This window comes from Seriola aureovittata, chromosome 24, assembly GCF_021018895.1.
Source record: "Seriola aureovittata isolate HTS-2021-v1 ecotype China chromosome 24, ASM2101889v1, whole genome shotgun sequence".
NCBI classification, from domain to species: Eukaryota; Metazoa; Chordata; class Actinopteri; order Carangiformes; family Carangidae; genus Seriola; species Seriola aureovittata.
In genome coordinates this window covers 12,014,848-12,031,502 of record NC_079387.1, presented here as the reverse complement: position 1 = coordinate 12,031,502, position 16,655 = coordinate 12,014,848, and the positions used below count along the sequence as shown (strand labels likewise).

The 16,655-nt window shown below is 48.2% G+C and overlaps 1 protein-coding gene and 1 long non-coding RNA gene across 2 annotated transcripts; both read left to right on the top strand.

Moving 5' to 3' along the window:
* Positions 1-214: 214 nt before the first annotated feature.
* LOC130165229 (uncharacterized) lies at positions 215-919 on the top strand. The gene is made up of 3 exons (XR_008826755.1): positions 215-391; positions 577-717; positions 848-919. It is a non-coding gene; the product is annotated as an uncharacterized LOC130165229 (long non-coding RNA).
* Positions 920-1,179: 260 nt separating this feature from the next.
* On the top strand, positions 1,180-8,053 carry LOC130165663 (adhesion G-protein coupled receptor G7-like). The gene is made up of 11 exons (XM_056371114.1): positions 1,180-1,190; positions 1,702-1,850; positions 2,370-2,507; positions 2,655-2,905; positions 3,081-3,233; positions 3,420-3,534; positions 3,911-4,372; positions 4,672-4,753; positions 4,900-5,058; positions 5,156-5,309; positions 5,505-8,053. Exons 1-11 carry the CDS (start codon positions 1,180-1,182, stop codon positions 5,811-5,813), a joined length of 1,983 nt encoding a protein of 660 aa, XP_056227089.1. The 3' UTR covers positions 5,814-8,053.
* The last annotated feature ends 8,602 nt before the right edge of the window (positions 8,054-16,655 follow it).

Genomic DNA, 16,655 nt, shown 5'->3' with positions numbered 1-16,655 from the left:
CGGCTGCAAAACACACATTAGTCCAGAGTGATACAAACTGACCAACAAGCCAAACTCATCTCAACTCTTATTCATCTCGTCCTCTTAGAAAACTTCTGCAAAGGTGGACTTGTGGATAATTTCACATTCCAAGATACACCCATCGGCTGGTTCGCTTATTCTGACGAAGTCTGTCCCACAGGAACGAGTGGTGGTAGGTTTCATCCATCTACAGATGAATCCATGGAGATCCATCCACCTGTCAGTCTGATACACTGGACTTTGTTTTGTCCATGCAGCTGGTAAACCAAAGGCTTCCACCAGATGTTCCAACAAGACCGGATCACTTGGTTTGGACCGTCCGCTGCAGCTGCTCCAGTGTGATCAGACGCTCAGCAACATACAACTAAATGTAAGAGACGCTGCGAGTGTGTTTAACAGTGATATGGAATATTTCCAGCAGTTCCACACAGAGCTGAGACTCTTTGAGTGTCGGTCATCCTGTAGAAAGGCAGATGTACATCCGGTCCAATACGTAGGTAAAGTCAAGTGTGTCAGATTCAGGTAATAAATGCATGATCATGTGTTTCCTCTCAGCTCACCAACGTGGCTGATTTAGAGACACTGGCGTCCAGCACACAAATTCTGACGTCCAGACCTGGAGAGCTGACGGCCGACAACATTACGACCGCAGCTCATATCGTCAACACGCTGCTGCTGTCTCCTAACGCCACAGAGGTAAGAGCTGAGGCTGTAAACGACGAGCTGAATGATGGTTTATGACAGACTCCGGACTGTAGAAACCTACGGTGTGTTTGACCATGAAGACATATTCTGCTGTAACAGTGTGTTGGTGTTTGTATCGCAGAGCGTCAGGGTGGCAGCAGTAGCTACCGTCAGTCAGCTGCTCAACGCCAGCACTCCAGACACCGAGGAAAACAACGCCACTCTGGGGTAAACACAGACCACCAGTCTGTCCACATCTCATGTTTAAATATCTATATTTTATCAATTTAATATTATACCATTATAATACGGACAAATAAATATATCAATCCAATATCCATCAGTGTTTCAGTGGAACTTTACAGACCATTTCTTCAGATAAACATTTTAACTGCAGGTGATGGATTTTATCATCAGTGTCTTTTTAGCTTCCTAATGTGTTGGAAACACGTTGGACTTTAGATTTGAGCTAAAATGTGTTTAATGTTGGTTTTAACCCAAAGAAACGACGGACTGTGGCTCATGTCTTGTATCCATATTTGGTTTTCACAGTTTTTATTCTCAAGCACAAAGTGAGATATATCAGCTCTTTTACGAATCATTTCCAGCTGTGATTAAGACTTGGTTGTTGACGTGGACGTAGTTCACAAATAGGAAAGTGGAGGAGGAGGAGGGTCTCCACCCGACTGAAAGAGACTAGAATCATTTTAGATCACAGTTTATCAAGTGTTTGAAAAGTTTTTTATTTCTGATTCAGATCAAAAAGTCAACAAGACTAAACTGAGCATTTCATGATTATAGAGTTTCACATTTTAAGATTCTCACAGTTGATACTTGATCTTAGACGTTTCACAGCTGCGGCTCAAACAGTTTGTGGTTAAACACAGAAGCTCGACCACTGAAGAACATAGGGCCTGAAGCTGGATGTGACCTCTGACCTCTGAGCAGACAGGACGATGATGAGCCTGGTGTGTTCTGTATGTTTGTGTGTTTCAGCCTGACGCTGACCCTGGACCAGCTCTCTGTGAACCTCAGCACCAACCTCAACGCCTCTCAGTCTCAGGTGGTTCAACCAAACCTGGTGGTGCAGTCGGCACAGGTCCCTGCGTCCGACACTCAGGGCGTCCAGTTCACCTCTCTCACGGGTCAGTGGTCCGGACCGAGCCGACCGCGACCTCTGGTCAGCTCGTAACTAACCACACGTGTGACGACTGATGGTTATGATGGAGGATTAGAGGACGCTGGAGCCTGACCACAGTCTGATAATTAAAGCTCACGGCGGTCATGAAGTCCAGGTCGTTCGACCCAGTTTCCCGCTCTCACAGCCTCAGTCAGCTGTGGTGTTATATGATCATCTGGACTACTTTCTCTTTTGTACTTTTATGACTTTATATCTTTAATATTTTACTTTGTTTGGTCTTTTATTGCCTCTGGTGAATTCCTCAGAACAGTATCAGTGCATGTGACCCATGTTGTGAGTTTGGCATAATGAATATTCAAATTAGTACTTTGGACTTGAACATGATTTACAAGTCAAACCTGGTATTTACAGGAAGTCAGATATGACACGATGCACCAGTGACATCACAGGGAGTGAGCTCCATCTGCTGCTGTGTCCTCGACATTGAGTCTGTGGATCTCTGATGATGACATCATCACTAACTGATCTGACGTCTCCGTGGTTTCAGGAACGTCTGGCAGTTTTGTTGCCAACCGGATTCAGCTGAACACCAACACGTCAGAGGTGGGGGTGGAGAACGGATTCAGAGCCGACGCCCTGATCTACGTACGATTCCCAGCAGGTCGGCTCCTGCACTAGAGAACTTTAATAAACTGGCAGACATAATGTTACTGCTGTCAGGCCCAGGTTAACTACAGCAGCACGCCGAGGTTATTTTACTGTGCTGCTCATTCTGAGAATAAGACTAAAGGTCCTCTTGTGTCTGTAGAAGCCGCCAGCAGACGTCAGGAGCCTTCGGGCGTCTCTCTGGGTTTCGTCCTCTACCAGAACGACCGCTTCTTCAGGTCCAGTCTCTACAGGAGTCGTCACGCCACCGTCAGGGTCCTGTCGGCCACGGTCGGAGGTCGTGAGCGCAGCGTGGTGCCACAACATGTGGAGATACAGTTCAGACCAACGGTGAGAAAACAGTTGAGGTTCATATTTAATATGGATGTTAAACAGAGTTTTCTGACTGAGGAAACTAACTAACTATTTACATGGTGATCAATTCGTTTTCAATCTGTTGGATTTGATCACTAGAAAACACCAGCTGTTGAACAAGCCTCATGATCACAGCCTAGTTCATTCAGTCTCTTCCTCCTTCCTTCACCATGTATGGCTAAAGTTAGAGATGTTCAATGTGCTGCTGTTTCAGCCGCCGAACGGGACGTCTCTGTACGACTTCGCCTGTGCTTTCTGGGACTACAGCAAGGAGGACTGGAGCACCGTCGGCTGCTCCAAAGGAAACGCCTCGGACGGAGTCCTCCGATGTTTCTGTAACCACACCACCAACTTCGCCGCTCTCTGGGTAACGTCACAACACTCAGCTCCAACGGCTTCGTAGACTGGAGCAGCAGTTCACACGTTAAAGAGAAGATTCCACCTGAATCATATAATTCTCTCCCAGTATTTAATCATCATCAACTGTAAATGTTACAAATGTAAGAAGAGAAAATACATGATGATGGAGACGTAGTGAAACTTTGTGTTTCAGTCTTTCAGGGAGGACTATAAGTACGCAGAAGCTCTGGACTGGATTTCCTTGGTTGGACTGTCTGTATCTGTTCTGGGTTTGGTGGTAACGATCATTTACCACATTAAAGACAAGTAAGACTCCAGTTCTCGAGGGAGACCAATCGTTTCTTTCATGCATCTTCATTTTGCATCTTTTAACATCATTTTGTATTTGTAAGTTATAAGTGGTGTTTTTATCGTGAATTACTGTCAATGATCTGAATATTTCTTTGTCTCATAATTATAATATTTTCAGAACTAAGTCATATTTTTTATTTATTTGAGAACATCGAGAAAGTTGAAGCAAAAAGTCAAATTTAGGACAAAGTTTCAAACCTGTGAGAAAAAGTTTTTTCTAAAAAAGGAAAAAGTCTAAACTTTGAAAATGACATTTTAGAATAAAATAGGCTGTTTTCAAAATACTACAAATATTTTTTTACTGAGAATTAACTTTACTCTCAATTTAATTAGTAAAATATAAAAACATTACGACGTCTTTCTCGAAATATTACGACTTTTTTCTTGAAAATACTAAAATACAAAATGTGACTTTATTCCTGAAAGTTTTTCTCTTTAGTTTTCAGAAAAAGTCTCGTCAGAACAACAAGAACTCAAAGATGGCGCTGCTGTGTATCTACGTCAGCCTGCTGGCCTTCATCATCACCTTCCTCTCTGGAGTGCAGAACTCCCACCGGCAGGACGTGGGCGAGGTGCAGACTCAAACGAACGCCATCCTGGACTCTGACGAGCACGTGGAGCCGGACGGCGGCTCGTGCACGGCGGTGGTGGCTCTGCTTCACTTCTTCCTGTTGGCCACCTTCATGTGGAACAGTGTGTACGCCACCCAGCTGGTGCTGCTGGTCCGGACCATGCACAGAAGTCTCCCCCCACACTGGACTCCGCTCAGTGTGGCTGTGGGATGGGGTATGAGACGTTAATAAGTGTTCACTGTTTACAGAAACATATCTCCCACACAGCTCTTTCTATATTCATGTTGATGAAGTTGGCACTGGAGTATCAATTGTTGTATTTCTACGTATTGTATTTCTATGAGGAACTGTCCGAATACTTTTGGCCTTGACTGTATGAGGATAACCGTTATGATTTACCACGAAGCTTTAAACTAACGCAAGAACATTCCTCACTGATGTTTTGACACATTAAAATATGTGATTTTTGAAAAAAATCTAATTAAACCATTTTAACTGATTTAACTTCTTGTATTATCTTAGGAGTCCCAGCTGTTGTCATGGCGATCACACTGGGAGCTACCTACAGGGTGGACAATCCTCTGGGATACAGACAGGAGGAATTGTGGGTCCATCCTTATAATTTATTCTCTTTGAAAACACAGTCACATGACTCGTCGTTGAACTTTGTTTAAATGAAGAAACTGAGAAGAAAACTCAGGTGTGAATAAAGCTGGTTGTTGTTTGACCAAGTATCTGTTGATCCTCCAGCTGCTGGCTCGCAGGACTGGACAGGGACAAACATTTTGACTTTGGGAAACCGATGTTCTGGGGTTTCATCCTTCCTGTGGGTCTGATCCTGATCTACAACACAGTGCTGCTGGTCCTCACCTGTGTGTCCATCTGCAGGACAGACCCCCGCCTCGCCAGGTAACACAGAACAAACACATCCATCATCTGAGAGCAGAGGGGTGTGGTGAAAACTCTTCTGTCAGTCATACTCTGACGGAGCTGTTCTGTCCTGCAGCACCAGTCAGTCTCTGGGGAAGAAGTTCCTCACCAGTTTCTCTCTGGCTGTGATACTGGGTGTGTCCTGGTCTCTGGGATACCTGGTCCTGGTCTCCTCAGAAGAAACACACTTCGCCTTCAGCATCATCTTCTGCCTCTTTACAACCACACAGGTGCGTTTGTGTCATCCTCCTTTTTAGAATTGCTCTGAAGGTTTTGTTTGTTCTGTCCAGTTGAGAGGAGCTTGGACTGAGACAATGATTCTGATTCTTGTTCTGAATCATGTATGAAAAGATCAAATGGTCCAACACAGAAAGGAAGAATAAATAAATGGACACTGACCTTCCTCTTCCTGCTGGTGTTTTCAGGGTCTTCAGATCTTCGTCCTCTTCACAGCCAGAAAGCCGTCGTTCAGAGCCACCGTCTCCCGCTCTGTGCAGTACATCGCCTCGGTCAACGACATGCTCCACATGACCACGTACAGTCTGCAGAGGGTGTGGACGGGGGGGTCCGAGTCCGAGTCCGAGTCCTACAGAGACCTGAGAGACGACTGCACGGCCGGCAGCAAGACGCCGAAGGTTTCATCACCAGAGGTTCAGGACGAAGATCTGAAGATAGACATGGGACAGAGGAGGATATCAATCCTCCTGACAGCTCCAACAGAGACACAAACCTGATCAGCATGGCTGCACACTTCCCATCATGCATCTCCAGTGAGTTCCAACTCAAAGAAGACAAGATGGAAACTTTTGTTTCGTTTAACAGATCAAAGGAAGTCATGTTGTTTTCTCTGGTATTAATGAAGCCATGATGAATTCCCTCCCACACCTCCCCCTCCTCCCCTCCTCCCCCTCCTCCCCCTCCTCCCGTACACTGAGGTGAACAGTGAGTAATGAACTGACTCCTGCTGCTGGACACAAGGTGGCAGCATTTAGTAAGATTTTAAATCACACGGCCTGACGCCGAGTCACAACAAACATGACTTTTATTATTTTACTACTTTTATTACTTATATTTTTTAGTATTTGATCGATTGTTTAAGTCAGAATATTTCTGTTTTCTGTATTTTTAATTCATTTACTGAACATTGCACTTCAGTGATAGGTCAAAATCATTTTTCAGTTTGAATAAATCTAATAAAACCTGGTGATTTGTTGCTTCACAGTTAAAATGAGCTACATTATATATGATATGTTACAATAAATAATACAATGTTTAATATATCAATAATAATGATCTAATAATATAACAGTCATGACACAAACACTGGTCATAGAAGCCTGGTCCATCGCTGCTGCGGCACTTTAAATAAAGGTGATCTCTTTATTTAAAGTCTCAACTGGACTTTAATGGTCTGTTACTGGTCTGAACTGGTTCTTTTACTGGTCAGACCTGCACCAGTTTGACTAGTTCATGATGATTTGCTTGTTAACAGAAATACACAGGTGTGACTCCACTGAGCCACCAGAGGGCGTCCTGACACCAGCGTCCAGTGACGGTTCAGTGCCGTCTGTGTTTCCTGTGACTGTGTGAGCCGACTCCATGTTTGTCTCATGTTTGATTTGCAGTCTTGGATCTTTCCCATGTTTTATCTAAATGAAAGTTGGCACGTGAACCGTCCATCTGGTTGTGATCAGTTAAAGGCTGTAAAAGCTGCAAACACATGTCCTCCATGTCCACTCTGACTTTACGTCCACTGTTTGTCTAAACATGGGAAGAGGAATGAGAGCTGGTGTGTTAGAGAAAGGCTGACGAGGCTCTTTAAGCCTTTAACGACCACATGTTCCTGTTTTATTGTCAGTCATTAGAGTTTTCCTGCCTGCGCTCTCAGCATGGATCTGAGTGAAGCTCAGGCCTCCTGCATCTTCTGTTACAAACAACAAACAAAATGGTGGAATTCTCCTTTAACTGCAGCTGCTGTCGAGCCTGAAAGATCAATAGCACTTCATAAATTCTCCCCCACACATGATTCCTCTCAGTTTCCCTTGAATCCGCTTCATTTATTCAAACTATTTCCAGGGCTGGAGACGAGATCCAACATGTGGAGGAGCAGAAACAGATTTCCATGGAAGAGCAGGCGGCTGTTTGTCCGTCCAGAGGAAAGGGCTGATTTCAGCAGGACGGAGGATTTGAACCTGCAGCGACCAGCGCTCTCCAAGAAGCCGTGTCAAAGGTCGAGTTCTTTAAAAAACAAATTGCTGCATTTCCATGTAGATGACACGTGGTTGCTACAGATTTCCTATGGTTGTCAGGGGCTCAGGAGACAGTTGCTATGGCGTTATGGGTGGTTGCTAGTGGGTTACTAGGTGGCTGCTATGGTGACAACGACACGTGTCTCCTGGTTAAATTACAGTCGCAGCACCGCCACTCAACAGGAAGCTGTGCCAGCAGACAGTCAGTGAACGTCCCAGCACGACGTTAGCTTAGCATGAACAGGAAAACCCTGAACCCTAAACCCTGACCCAAAGTCCTGATCCTCCTGCAGGTCCATGACCCCCTTCCACTAGAAAACCAGGTCTCTGACCAATCAGAGCTGAGCCTGAACTCAGTGTGGGTGGAGCCTCAATCAACCTTATCAGCCATGTTTACTGGGAAACCTTGTTCACGCGTCACAGACTCGATCCCCTGAGACTGAACCGCTTCTCTGACTACAAAGAGACACAGGACGAAACCTGATAAATCCATGAGACTTATGTAACTGTTGGTCCAGATGTGACGGGTTTGGCTCCTCTCAGTTGCCGTAGCAGCCGTACAACACCACGCTGTCAGCTTTAAATATGAAGGCAGCAACAATAGTGTTTTATATCTTTTTCTTTGGCAGCTCGTGTTTTCTCTTTCCCTGCTGAGTGGACGGACTGACTCATCCTCGGCTCCGGCTCCGGCTCCAGGCTCCAGGCTCCAGGCTCCAGGTTCCAGGTTCCAGGCTCCAGGCTCCAGGCTCCAGGCTCCAGGTTCCAGGTTCCAGGCTCCAGGCTCCAGGCTCCAGGCTCCAGGCTCCAGGCTCCAGGCTCCAGGTCCAGGTTCCAGGCTCCAGGGTCCAGGCTCCAGGTCCAGGCTCCAGTCTCCAGGTCGAGGCTCCAGGCTCCAGGTTCAGGCTCCAGGTTCAGGCTCCAGGCTCCAGGTCCAGGGTCCAGGCTCCAGGTTCAGGCTCCAGGTCCAGGCTCCAGGTCCAGGTTCCAGGCTCCAGGGTCCAGGGTCCAGGTTCAGGCTCCAGGTTCAGGCTCCAGGCTCCAGGTCCAGGCTCCAGGCTCCAGGTTCAGGCTCCAGGTTCAGGCTCCAGGCTCCAGGCTCCAGGTCCAGGTTCCAGGCTCCAGGGTCCAGGCTCCAGGTTCAGGCTCCAGGTCCAGGCTCCAGGTCAACGAGCTGAGAACCAGCCTGACCTCTGGACTCTTCACAGAGGCACGGCTGCTTGTCACACCTGTTCCTGCTGTTTGACACTGACATGAGAACCACAACAACCACTGGGACAAACACTGGTCCTCCACAGAGGCAGAGCGGCGGTGAACTAAGCTCCTCCCACTAAAAACAGAAACTTGGCAGAAGCTTCATTTTGGTCTCTAACGAGGTAAAACTCCTCGTTACATGGTTCAGCTCGACTCAGGAAACACCAGAGAGAGAATCCCCCGTCACAAACCGCTCAGTGTCCAACAGCATCATAAATAACACAGGGTTACCACGGCAACGGCTCAGCGACATCCAAGAACTAGGGATGAGGACAAAAAGGTAGAAGAAAGTAGATTTAGAAAAGATAGAAGAGAAATTCACGTCCAGAATAGAAAAGAAAAGATGGAAGACGAAGGAAAGAAGGAAGAAAGGAAGGAAGGGAGGAAGGAAGAAAGGAAGGAAGGCTCCAGACCTCTGACCTCTGACCTCTGAGCTGAGAGCAGGTGTTTGACACAAATATAAAACCATTTAAAACAGTATTAATGCCATTGATTATAAATCATCTCTATTGGTTGAAGATATAAACTGTTTGACGGAGACAATGAAGCCGAGAAGATCCCGATTCTTCAGCTGAGGACTGGAACAGGGTCAGGATGGAAGACAGATCCTGGTTCTGGTTCTGTTGAGGAGGTTGATGGAGGAGATTCCCTGATGGAGGAGCAGTGAGTCATCAGAGTGTGGGAGCGTGAAGACTCTGAGGGTTTCCCACTGACTCACTCTCTGGCTCCGAGCGTCTGTTTGTTGTGGATTCTCAGAAACAGCAGCTGCAGCTGATCCAGCATCAGTTTCACACTGAACCCAGCAGCTGTCACAGCGCTCCTGCTAACACCACTGCAGCCTCTGGACATGGAGCTGGAGGATGGCGGCGGCGGCGGCGGCGGCGGCCTGATTCGCTCTGTCACTACTTCTCATGCTGCGTTCACAGCACACTGTACAGACAGAATCTGGCAACATCAGAGTTCATCTCCCAGGGAGGAGAGCGCCACCAGCTGGAGCAGCTGACCACACTGCACCAAACAGCTGGTGCTGCGTTCACTGCGGGGCTTTTAAATCATATTTATGAGCTTCAGAGTGTGAAAAACATTCGCGCCAGCCTCAGAGAAGAACCACAGACACGTCAACAGACTGTTGCTACGAACGCAAAATAAAACATGAACACAATCTCATGTCATAGGAACCCAAACCAACACAGAGGTATCAGACGTCTGCAGTTGTGGAGGGATGTTTCCCCTCAGCTGCTGCGTTTCTAGATCTGGAGCAGATCCAGCAAACGGGACCAAACCAGGTCCTGGATCTGCTCTCAACAACTTCTGACCACAGCTCAGAGGAAACCTGAAAACATGGAGGTCCAGACGTGTCAGGGCTCAAACCTTTACATTTCAATGAACAATAACGAACTACAAGATTTATCTACTGACTGAAGGGCTTCATCATCATCATCATCATCATCATCAGACCTGCAGACAGAACTCAGGGCTGAGGAGCAGCATCCTCCTCTGTGTGATTTTAAATGGTCACATCTACAGAGGAGGGGGTTACATAACCCTCCTGATTGACCCTCTGCTACAGGGAGGTTGGTTTCCTCTGTGGGGGTGTGCAGGCGGGCCGGGTGGGACAGCATGTGGAGTCTGGAGCAGATTAAACTCTGATCTGATCAGACCTCCTCTGACTGGAAGCAGATGTGGAGTTAAAGTGTGCGGTTTGGTGACTTCATCAGTGCTGCACGGGGTTTTCCTCCACCGCTGGAGTCCAGTCAGACCTGGTCCTGAGGCAGTTTTCATAAACCAGATTCCAGCTGATCTGGAAAACAAACACCATGATGTTTGATGACATCAGAGATACAGTGAGCTGAGATTATTCATCATCATCAGCTCCTTCCATCCAGTGACTGTCTGTTTGTGTGACACCGATCAGCAGCTGATGGTGAAGATGTGAAACTGAAACAAAGACCAAGTGAAGACGCCGAGGACACTTCATCCAGAAAAAACCAGCAGAGGAAAATCATTTAAAACATGTTGCTGTTGAGACGTGTCACAGCTCCGGCCTGATGTTCACTGACACTGGCTGAAACAGCTTCATCCTGCAGTGAAACCTCTGGAACATCTGCCCTGTGTTACGGGGGGGCGAGGTGATGGCAGCAGAGATCATCTCCTGCTGTTTGAAGCTTCTCCACAAACAGAAACTCTCTATTTACGGCCTGTTTCATCCTCCACATCCTGGACTTCAACAGACCTCAGTTCACTTCCACAACGTGTCTGTGGATGAGTCAAAGCCACCGACACCCCCCCCCCGTCTCCCAACACCCCCCCCCCCCCGTCTCCCAACACCCCCCCCCGTCTCCCAACACCCCCGGCCTGCTGCACATCCACACAGTCAAACAATCCATAACAATCCATTCTCTCCCCGAGAGAATCACCGTGAAGAACAAGAACCTCGACCTCCGATCAAAACAAACACGAAGAAAACGAGTTAACGTTAAAGTGAGGATCAAAACGAGTCTGAAGCTGCAGCCATCAAACCTAAACTCCTGATTAATTAACTGACCAATCAATAAATGAATTACCAAAGTGTTCCTGATTGATTTTCAAGTCAGTCATGTCTTTACAGGGTCGAGTCTCAAGTCAACAATATGACCCGTGTCCAAGTCTCCAGCCACGACCTTTGTCTCTTTCAGCTGCTGTTAAAGTCGGACACTGTTTCTGTGGAGCTTTATTGTGAAGGGATCAGAGGTGATGACATCCTGAGGAACAGGAAGTGCAGTACAGACTCTTGTAGCTCTGGTTTGGTCTCTGTAGCTGAGTAATGTGTGTGTGTGTGTGTGTGTGTGTGTGTGTGTGTGTGTGTGTCTGTCCTAACCTGACTCTGAACTCTCAGCCAATCAGCTCTGCGGCTCAGACCTGCCAGGACCAATCGGGAGAGGCGCTGTCCAGGCCGATCCGGGCTCGGCGAGTGCGGTGGCGGTTTGGACGCGGGCTGTGCCCCCCCCCCGCTCTAATCTAATTGTCTCTGTGGTGACGGTGATGAGAGCGGCAGAGTGGAAACATGTGGAGAGCAGAGCCACAACAACAACACACACAAACGCTTCACTCATGCTGCGTTCACTTACCTCACTGACGTTCTGGTGGTCCATGTGTTAGGATGAAGTGCTGCTGCATCAGGATCAGACACCAAACACCTTTACCTGGTCGTCATGGTGACCACGGTTTTATCTTCTGACGATCAACAGAACAGTAGAAACACAGCGTTCTCTGAGTCCAACTACAGCTACACACACATTACCCCCCCCCCCCCGACTCTCACTCTGCTCTAACCATCAGCCTCAGGTCTGTTTCTGTCATCAGGTTCCTGGATGTCCAACCCCCCCCCCCCCCACTGGGAGATCCAGATCGGCCACAGCTGATTAAGTGATGTCTTTGGAAGAACTGGTCCAGATGGTGCAACACAAACACACTGGGACAGACAAACAGACTGGGACCAGGACACAGACTGGGACAAACTGGGACTGGGACAGACTGAGACAGACTGGGACCAGGACACAGACTGGGACCAGGACACAGACTGGGACAGACTGGGACTGGGACAGACTGAGACAGACTGGGACCAGGACACAGACTGGGACAGACTGAGACAGACTGAGTCCAGGACACAGACTGAGACAGACTGGGACCAGGAAACAGACTGGGACAAACTGGGACTGGGACAGACTGAGTCCAGGACACAGACTGAGACAGACTGGGACCAGGACACAGCAGTGTGTGGTCTCTGATCCTTGTGTTTAGTGGTGAACAGGTGTTTTAAATGACCGAGGTCTTCTTTAACACTCGCCGCTCGCCGAGGCCGACCGACACATTACTCCTTACACAGGAAAACACCACAGAGGAAGAAACTGGCCCAGGAGTGACGAGGACTCTGACGTCCCCTCTGGATTCAAGGACCTGAACTTGGACCCAGACCAGTCCGTCCTGGATTATGTAACTGGGTTTGATGGATACCAGCTCCTCAGCTCAAGGACACTTCTCAGGTTCTTTCTACACATGGGCTTCCTCCTGGTCCACATGTCGTCGAATCACAAGTCTGCTTTTAGTCCAACATCTGACGTCAAAACAAAGGCGGTGAAATTTACAGATTATCGATCGTCACACAGAGCGACGTGATAAACTCAGATCACATGACCAGGACTGAACCCACACCTGCACAGTCTGAACATGACCCAGTCATAAACAGACTTCACAGTCCGACTGTGAGGATGCCATCAGGGCTCTTATTGTGAAATCTCTGCCTGGTTCCTGTTTGTTGTCTGAGCTTCGTTGTGTCAGTAACGTGTTGAAACCGCGTAGCGATAATGACGTTCAACTGTGAACAGGAAGTGAATCATGTGGTGTAGTTTCACAGGACTCCTGAGGCCTTCAGGTCCTCTGACATCACAGGATTCAAAACATGATCCGACTGTACAAATGTTTTAGTTTTGATCTTATTATTATTTTCTGAAATCAGGTTTTATAGTTTTTAGCTGCTCATTTGAGTTCTGAACGGCCCACGTTAATCGTAGTCCCCGAACGCCCCACAGTCGGTAACAGTGCAGGGTGTTTTCCGTGTGAAGGTGAGTTTGGAGAATGAAACTGGCTGTGGGACGTAAATCTTCCCTCCTCTGGTTTCCATTTCCTGCCGTTTAGTGTCGGCTTCAGGTTCCTGATGCTGCTGTCAGCTGAGAGTTAGTCGATCAACACATCATCAATCAATAATCAAAGAATCTTTAGAGAACCACATGAGGAGTCTGCAGCCCTGCCAGACACAGGCCGCTCTTATTTTGAAGGATCACACAGTGCCGAGGTGATATGAGCCCCCCCCCCCCAGACTGAACATTGGCCCCTCGTCGGCTTCACCAACACGGCTGTGAAAGAGATCAAGACGACGAGATCATCAATCTCTGAGCTCCTCGCCAGCGCCAGGGTTTCCCCGACAACCAGCCCCCGATTCTCATCGTGTCCCCCACCCCCTCACCCTCCCTCACCCTCCCTCATCCTCCCCCTCTTCTCTCCACTCACTCCGGCCAAGTCTGATTTTCCTAAAACAAGGGAATCCCAGGCCAGATGTTGAGATGGGGGGGTGGGGGGTCCTTTGCATCATAACATCATAACTCACCTGTCAGAGAAAGTCGAGGGAGGACGACAAAGAAAAACAAAGAGAGAAACAGACTCACGACTCTGATCCCTGACCTACGAGTCCAGACCAGCTCACCCAGTCCAGAACCACGACCCACAGACACACCCACCAGTCCAGAGTCAGAGCGGCAGGTCACCGTGTTTGAACTTACCAATAAATCCTGAGGAGAACCGTCCAATCAGCCGTCACCGGTCCTGGACCCACGGAGGTCTCAGATCCACTTTGAGCACAAAGACGTGAGATGGATCCAGGACGTTACATAAGAGCAGGTCTTCAGGGACGAAGGTTCTGGACTCTGAAGGAAAGCTCTGCACACAGAGCGGGAAAAGAGCTGAGCTGGATCCAGACCAGATGTGAGAGGAAAGAACAGGCCTGGTCCTGGTCCTGGTCCTGGTCCTGGTCCTGGTCCGGACCAGCGTCCTGTGAAACATTTATCACAACATCCGAACATAGAGGTCCAACCCTGAGGAAACATTTAACAAGTGAACCTCCATGGACCTGTAACTTCCTGTGTGTGTGTGTGTGTGTGTGTGTGTGTGTGTGTGTGTGTGTGTGGTGGGGGGGGGGACTGAGATGATGAGACAAACAGAATTGAGTCCAAACCAGTGTTTTTCTTCATTCACTGTTTATGTTCTGACATCTTTCACTTGATTATTGATTATCAGTTTTAAATCAATTATTATTGGCTCAGTGAGAACCTGTGGAGGTGGTGAGGCTTTACAGAAGGTCAAAGGTCAAGCCTTTCCGGGAATGAAAGAAAGCGGTGGAACGGGTGAGTGTTTCCAGGTGACGCTCTGACATCGCTGTCGTCCGTGGCAACGAGCCAATGGAAGTCAGTCAGCATCAGGTTGTGAGTCCTGGGCCCCATGTGAACTTCAGTCTGCTCTCAGAGTCCGAGACCAGGATCAGGTTCACAGCGCTCTGACTCAGGGAGTGTTTGTGTTTTTACTGAGCTGCTCCTGGTCCTGATCTCAGATCAGTTTACACCTGAAGACCTGCGGACAGGATCAGGGGGTCTCGGAGACTCATGAGTCTCGATCCAGACATGAGACACACAGAAACACAGAGTCCAGCAGAGACCTGGATTCTCCATAAAAACGTCCACTGGTCCCACAGTCTGTGAAGCACCTGAAGGCCTCACGCCCACCGTGTCATGTCAACAGTTCAAGGTCCAGATGAAATCCACATCACAGATCTCAGACCCCCCCCCCCTGTCTTTAGAGCCTGAACTGGACTTTTCTCAGAGTCAGGGATCTGGACTGACGCCCTGCTGACATCTCTGAGCTGGATCAGACCAGGACCAGGTCTTCATGGATCTGGATCAGAGTCTTGCAGAAGAACCAGAGACACAGAGTGGAGACCAGCTCGAGGCCAGAGTCCAGAGTCTGAGCAGAACCTGAGACCACCACTCACTCCTCCCACTGACTCGCCCACCCACCCTGCAGCCCCCACAGAATCCCCCACCCCCCAAACACACAAAGCTGCTACAGATTAAACTTTCAACCAGGACCAGAAATTGGACTGAACCAGCAGCACTGTTGGGGGGTGGAGACCACCACCAGGGGTCACAAACCAAACCTGAGCCCAGACCATCACCTGGGACCAGTGGGCCCATTTCTCTTTAATGGAGCTTAGTGGTTCCCAGTGGGAGTGTTCATGTTACATAAGCGTGTTCCTGCAGCAGCAGGGTGAAGTTACAGCAGAGCTGGCATCAGCCCGACGCTGCGCGCTCTTATTCTGACAACATTTCCTGCTCTTATTTTCTTTTTTCTCCTCTGTGGTGAATAAACCTTCACATTACTCCTCGCAGAGTCAAGAACTTGTCAGATTTTTCCCTCTTAACTGAAGTAATCCCCCGGTTGCCGCGGCGACGGTACATAAAGCCCATATCTTCACCCTGCGGTTTCAGAGCAGCGTCTGGAAAAGTGATGTAATCCCTCACATCACCGCCGCTGCTTCTAACTGGGACTGCGGTCAGAGTCATGACACTGGGGGGGTGGGGGGGGGGGTGGATGGATGATCTAGTGTGTGTGTTGGGGGGGGGGGGTTTCCCTTAACTGTTCTTCTGCGCCAGTTTCATGGCTCAACACACGTCGCCAACAATCACACTGGTTATTGATCAGACGATGAGCTGTGTTGTCATCCAGTCATCACATGACAGACGCACCTCTGGATTGACAGCTGTTTACTGCACCTTACTGCAGGTCCAGCAGCGCTGCTCTGTGAATCAGCTCAGGTGAAGTGATGTGCACACGTGTGGCTGAGTTAATGCTGCAGTGGGTAAACACTCATAAAACTACATGAGGCGAGTGATTGAGTTAACATGTGGTCCACAGCTGGCAGAGCCCAGCCACAGTGAGCCAGTTCAACCAGTCACCAGTGAATCTCACCTCGTGTGGTAGTGCAGCTCCTCACCACGTCCACCACACACCTGGAAGACATGTCAGATTTGGTCAGGTGAAGAGGGGGCGGGGCTATACAAACCAAACACACCCTCATAAACACAGAGCTGCTGGTGTGTATTGAGCTTCTGAACATCTGGATGGAAAAATATTGTTTTTTTCTAAATAAAACACTTTGTTTCCTAAAGTCATGCCACTGTGGGTTGATCCAGACTCAGTTCATGTTTCTCTCCAGCATGAGACAGTACAGTCACCATGACAACAGTTGGTTTCAAACTTTGGATAATGAAGTTCAAACTTTATTTTGTTAAATCAGATGACGTGTACGTAGTTAAATGTTTATGTTGACACTTTGTTAAAGTAGATTACAGTCAAATATCATCATCCTCCAACAGACGTCACCGGATGCAACCAATAATAAAAAGACATTTAATTTGCAGTGTTAAGCTAAAAGGAGCTAGCAGCTAGCTGAAGCACAGAAACCTTTAAACCTCACAGTGTTTCACTGAG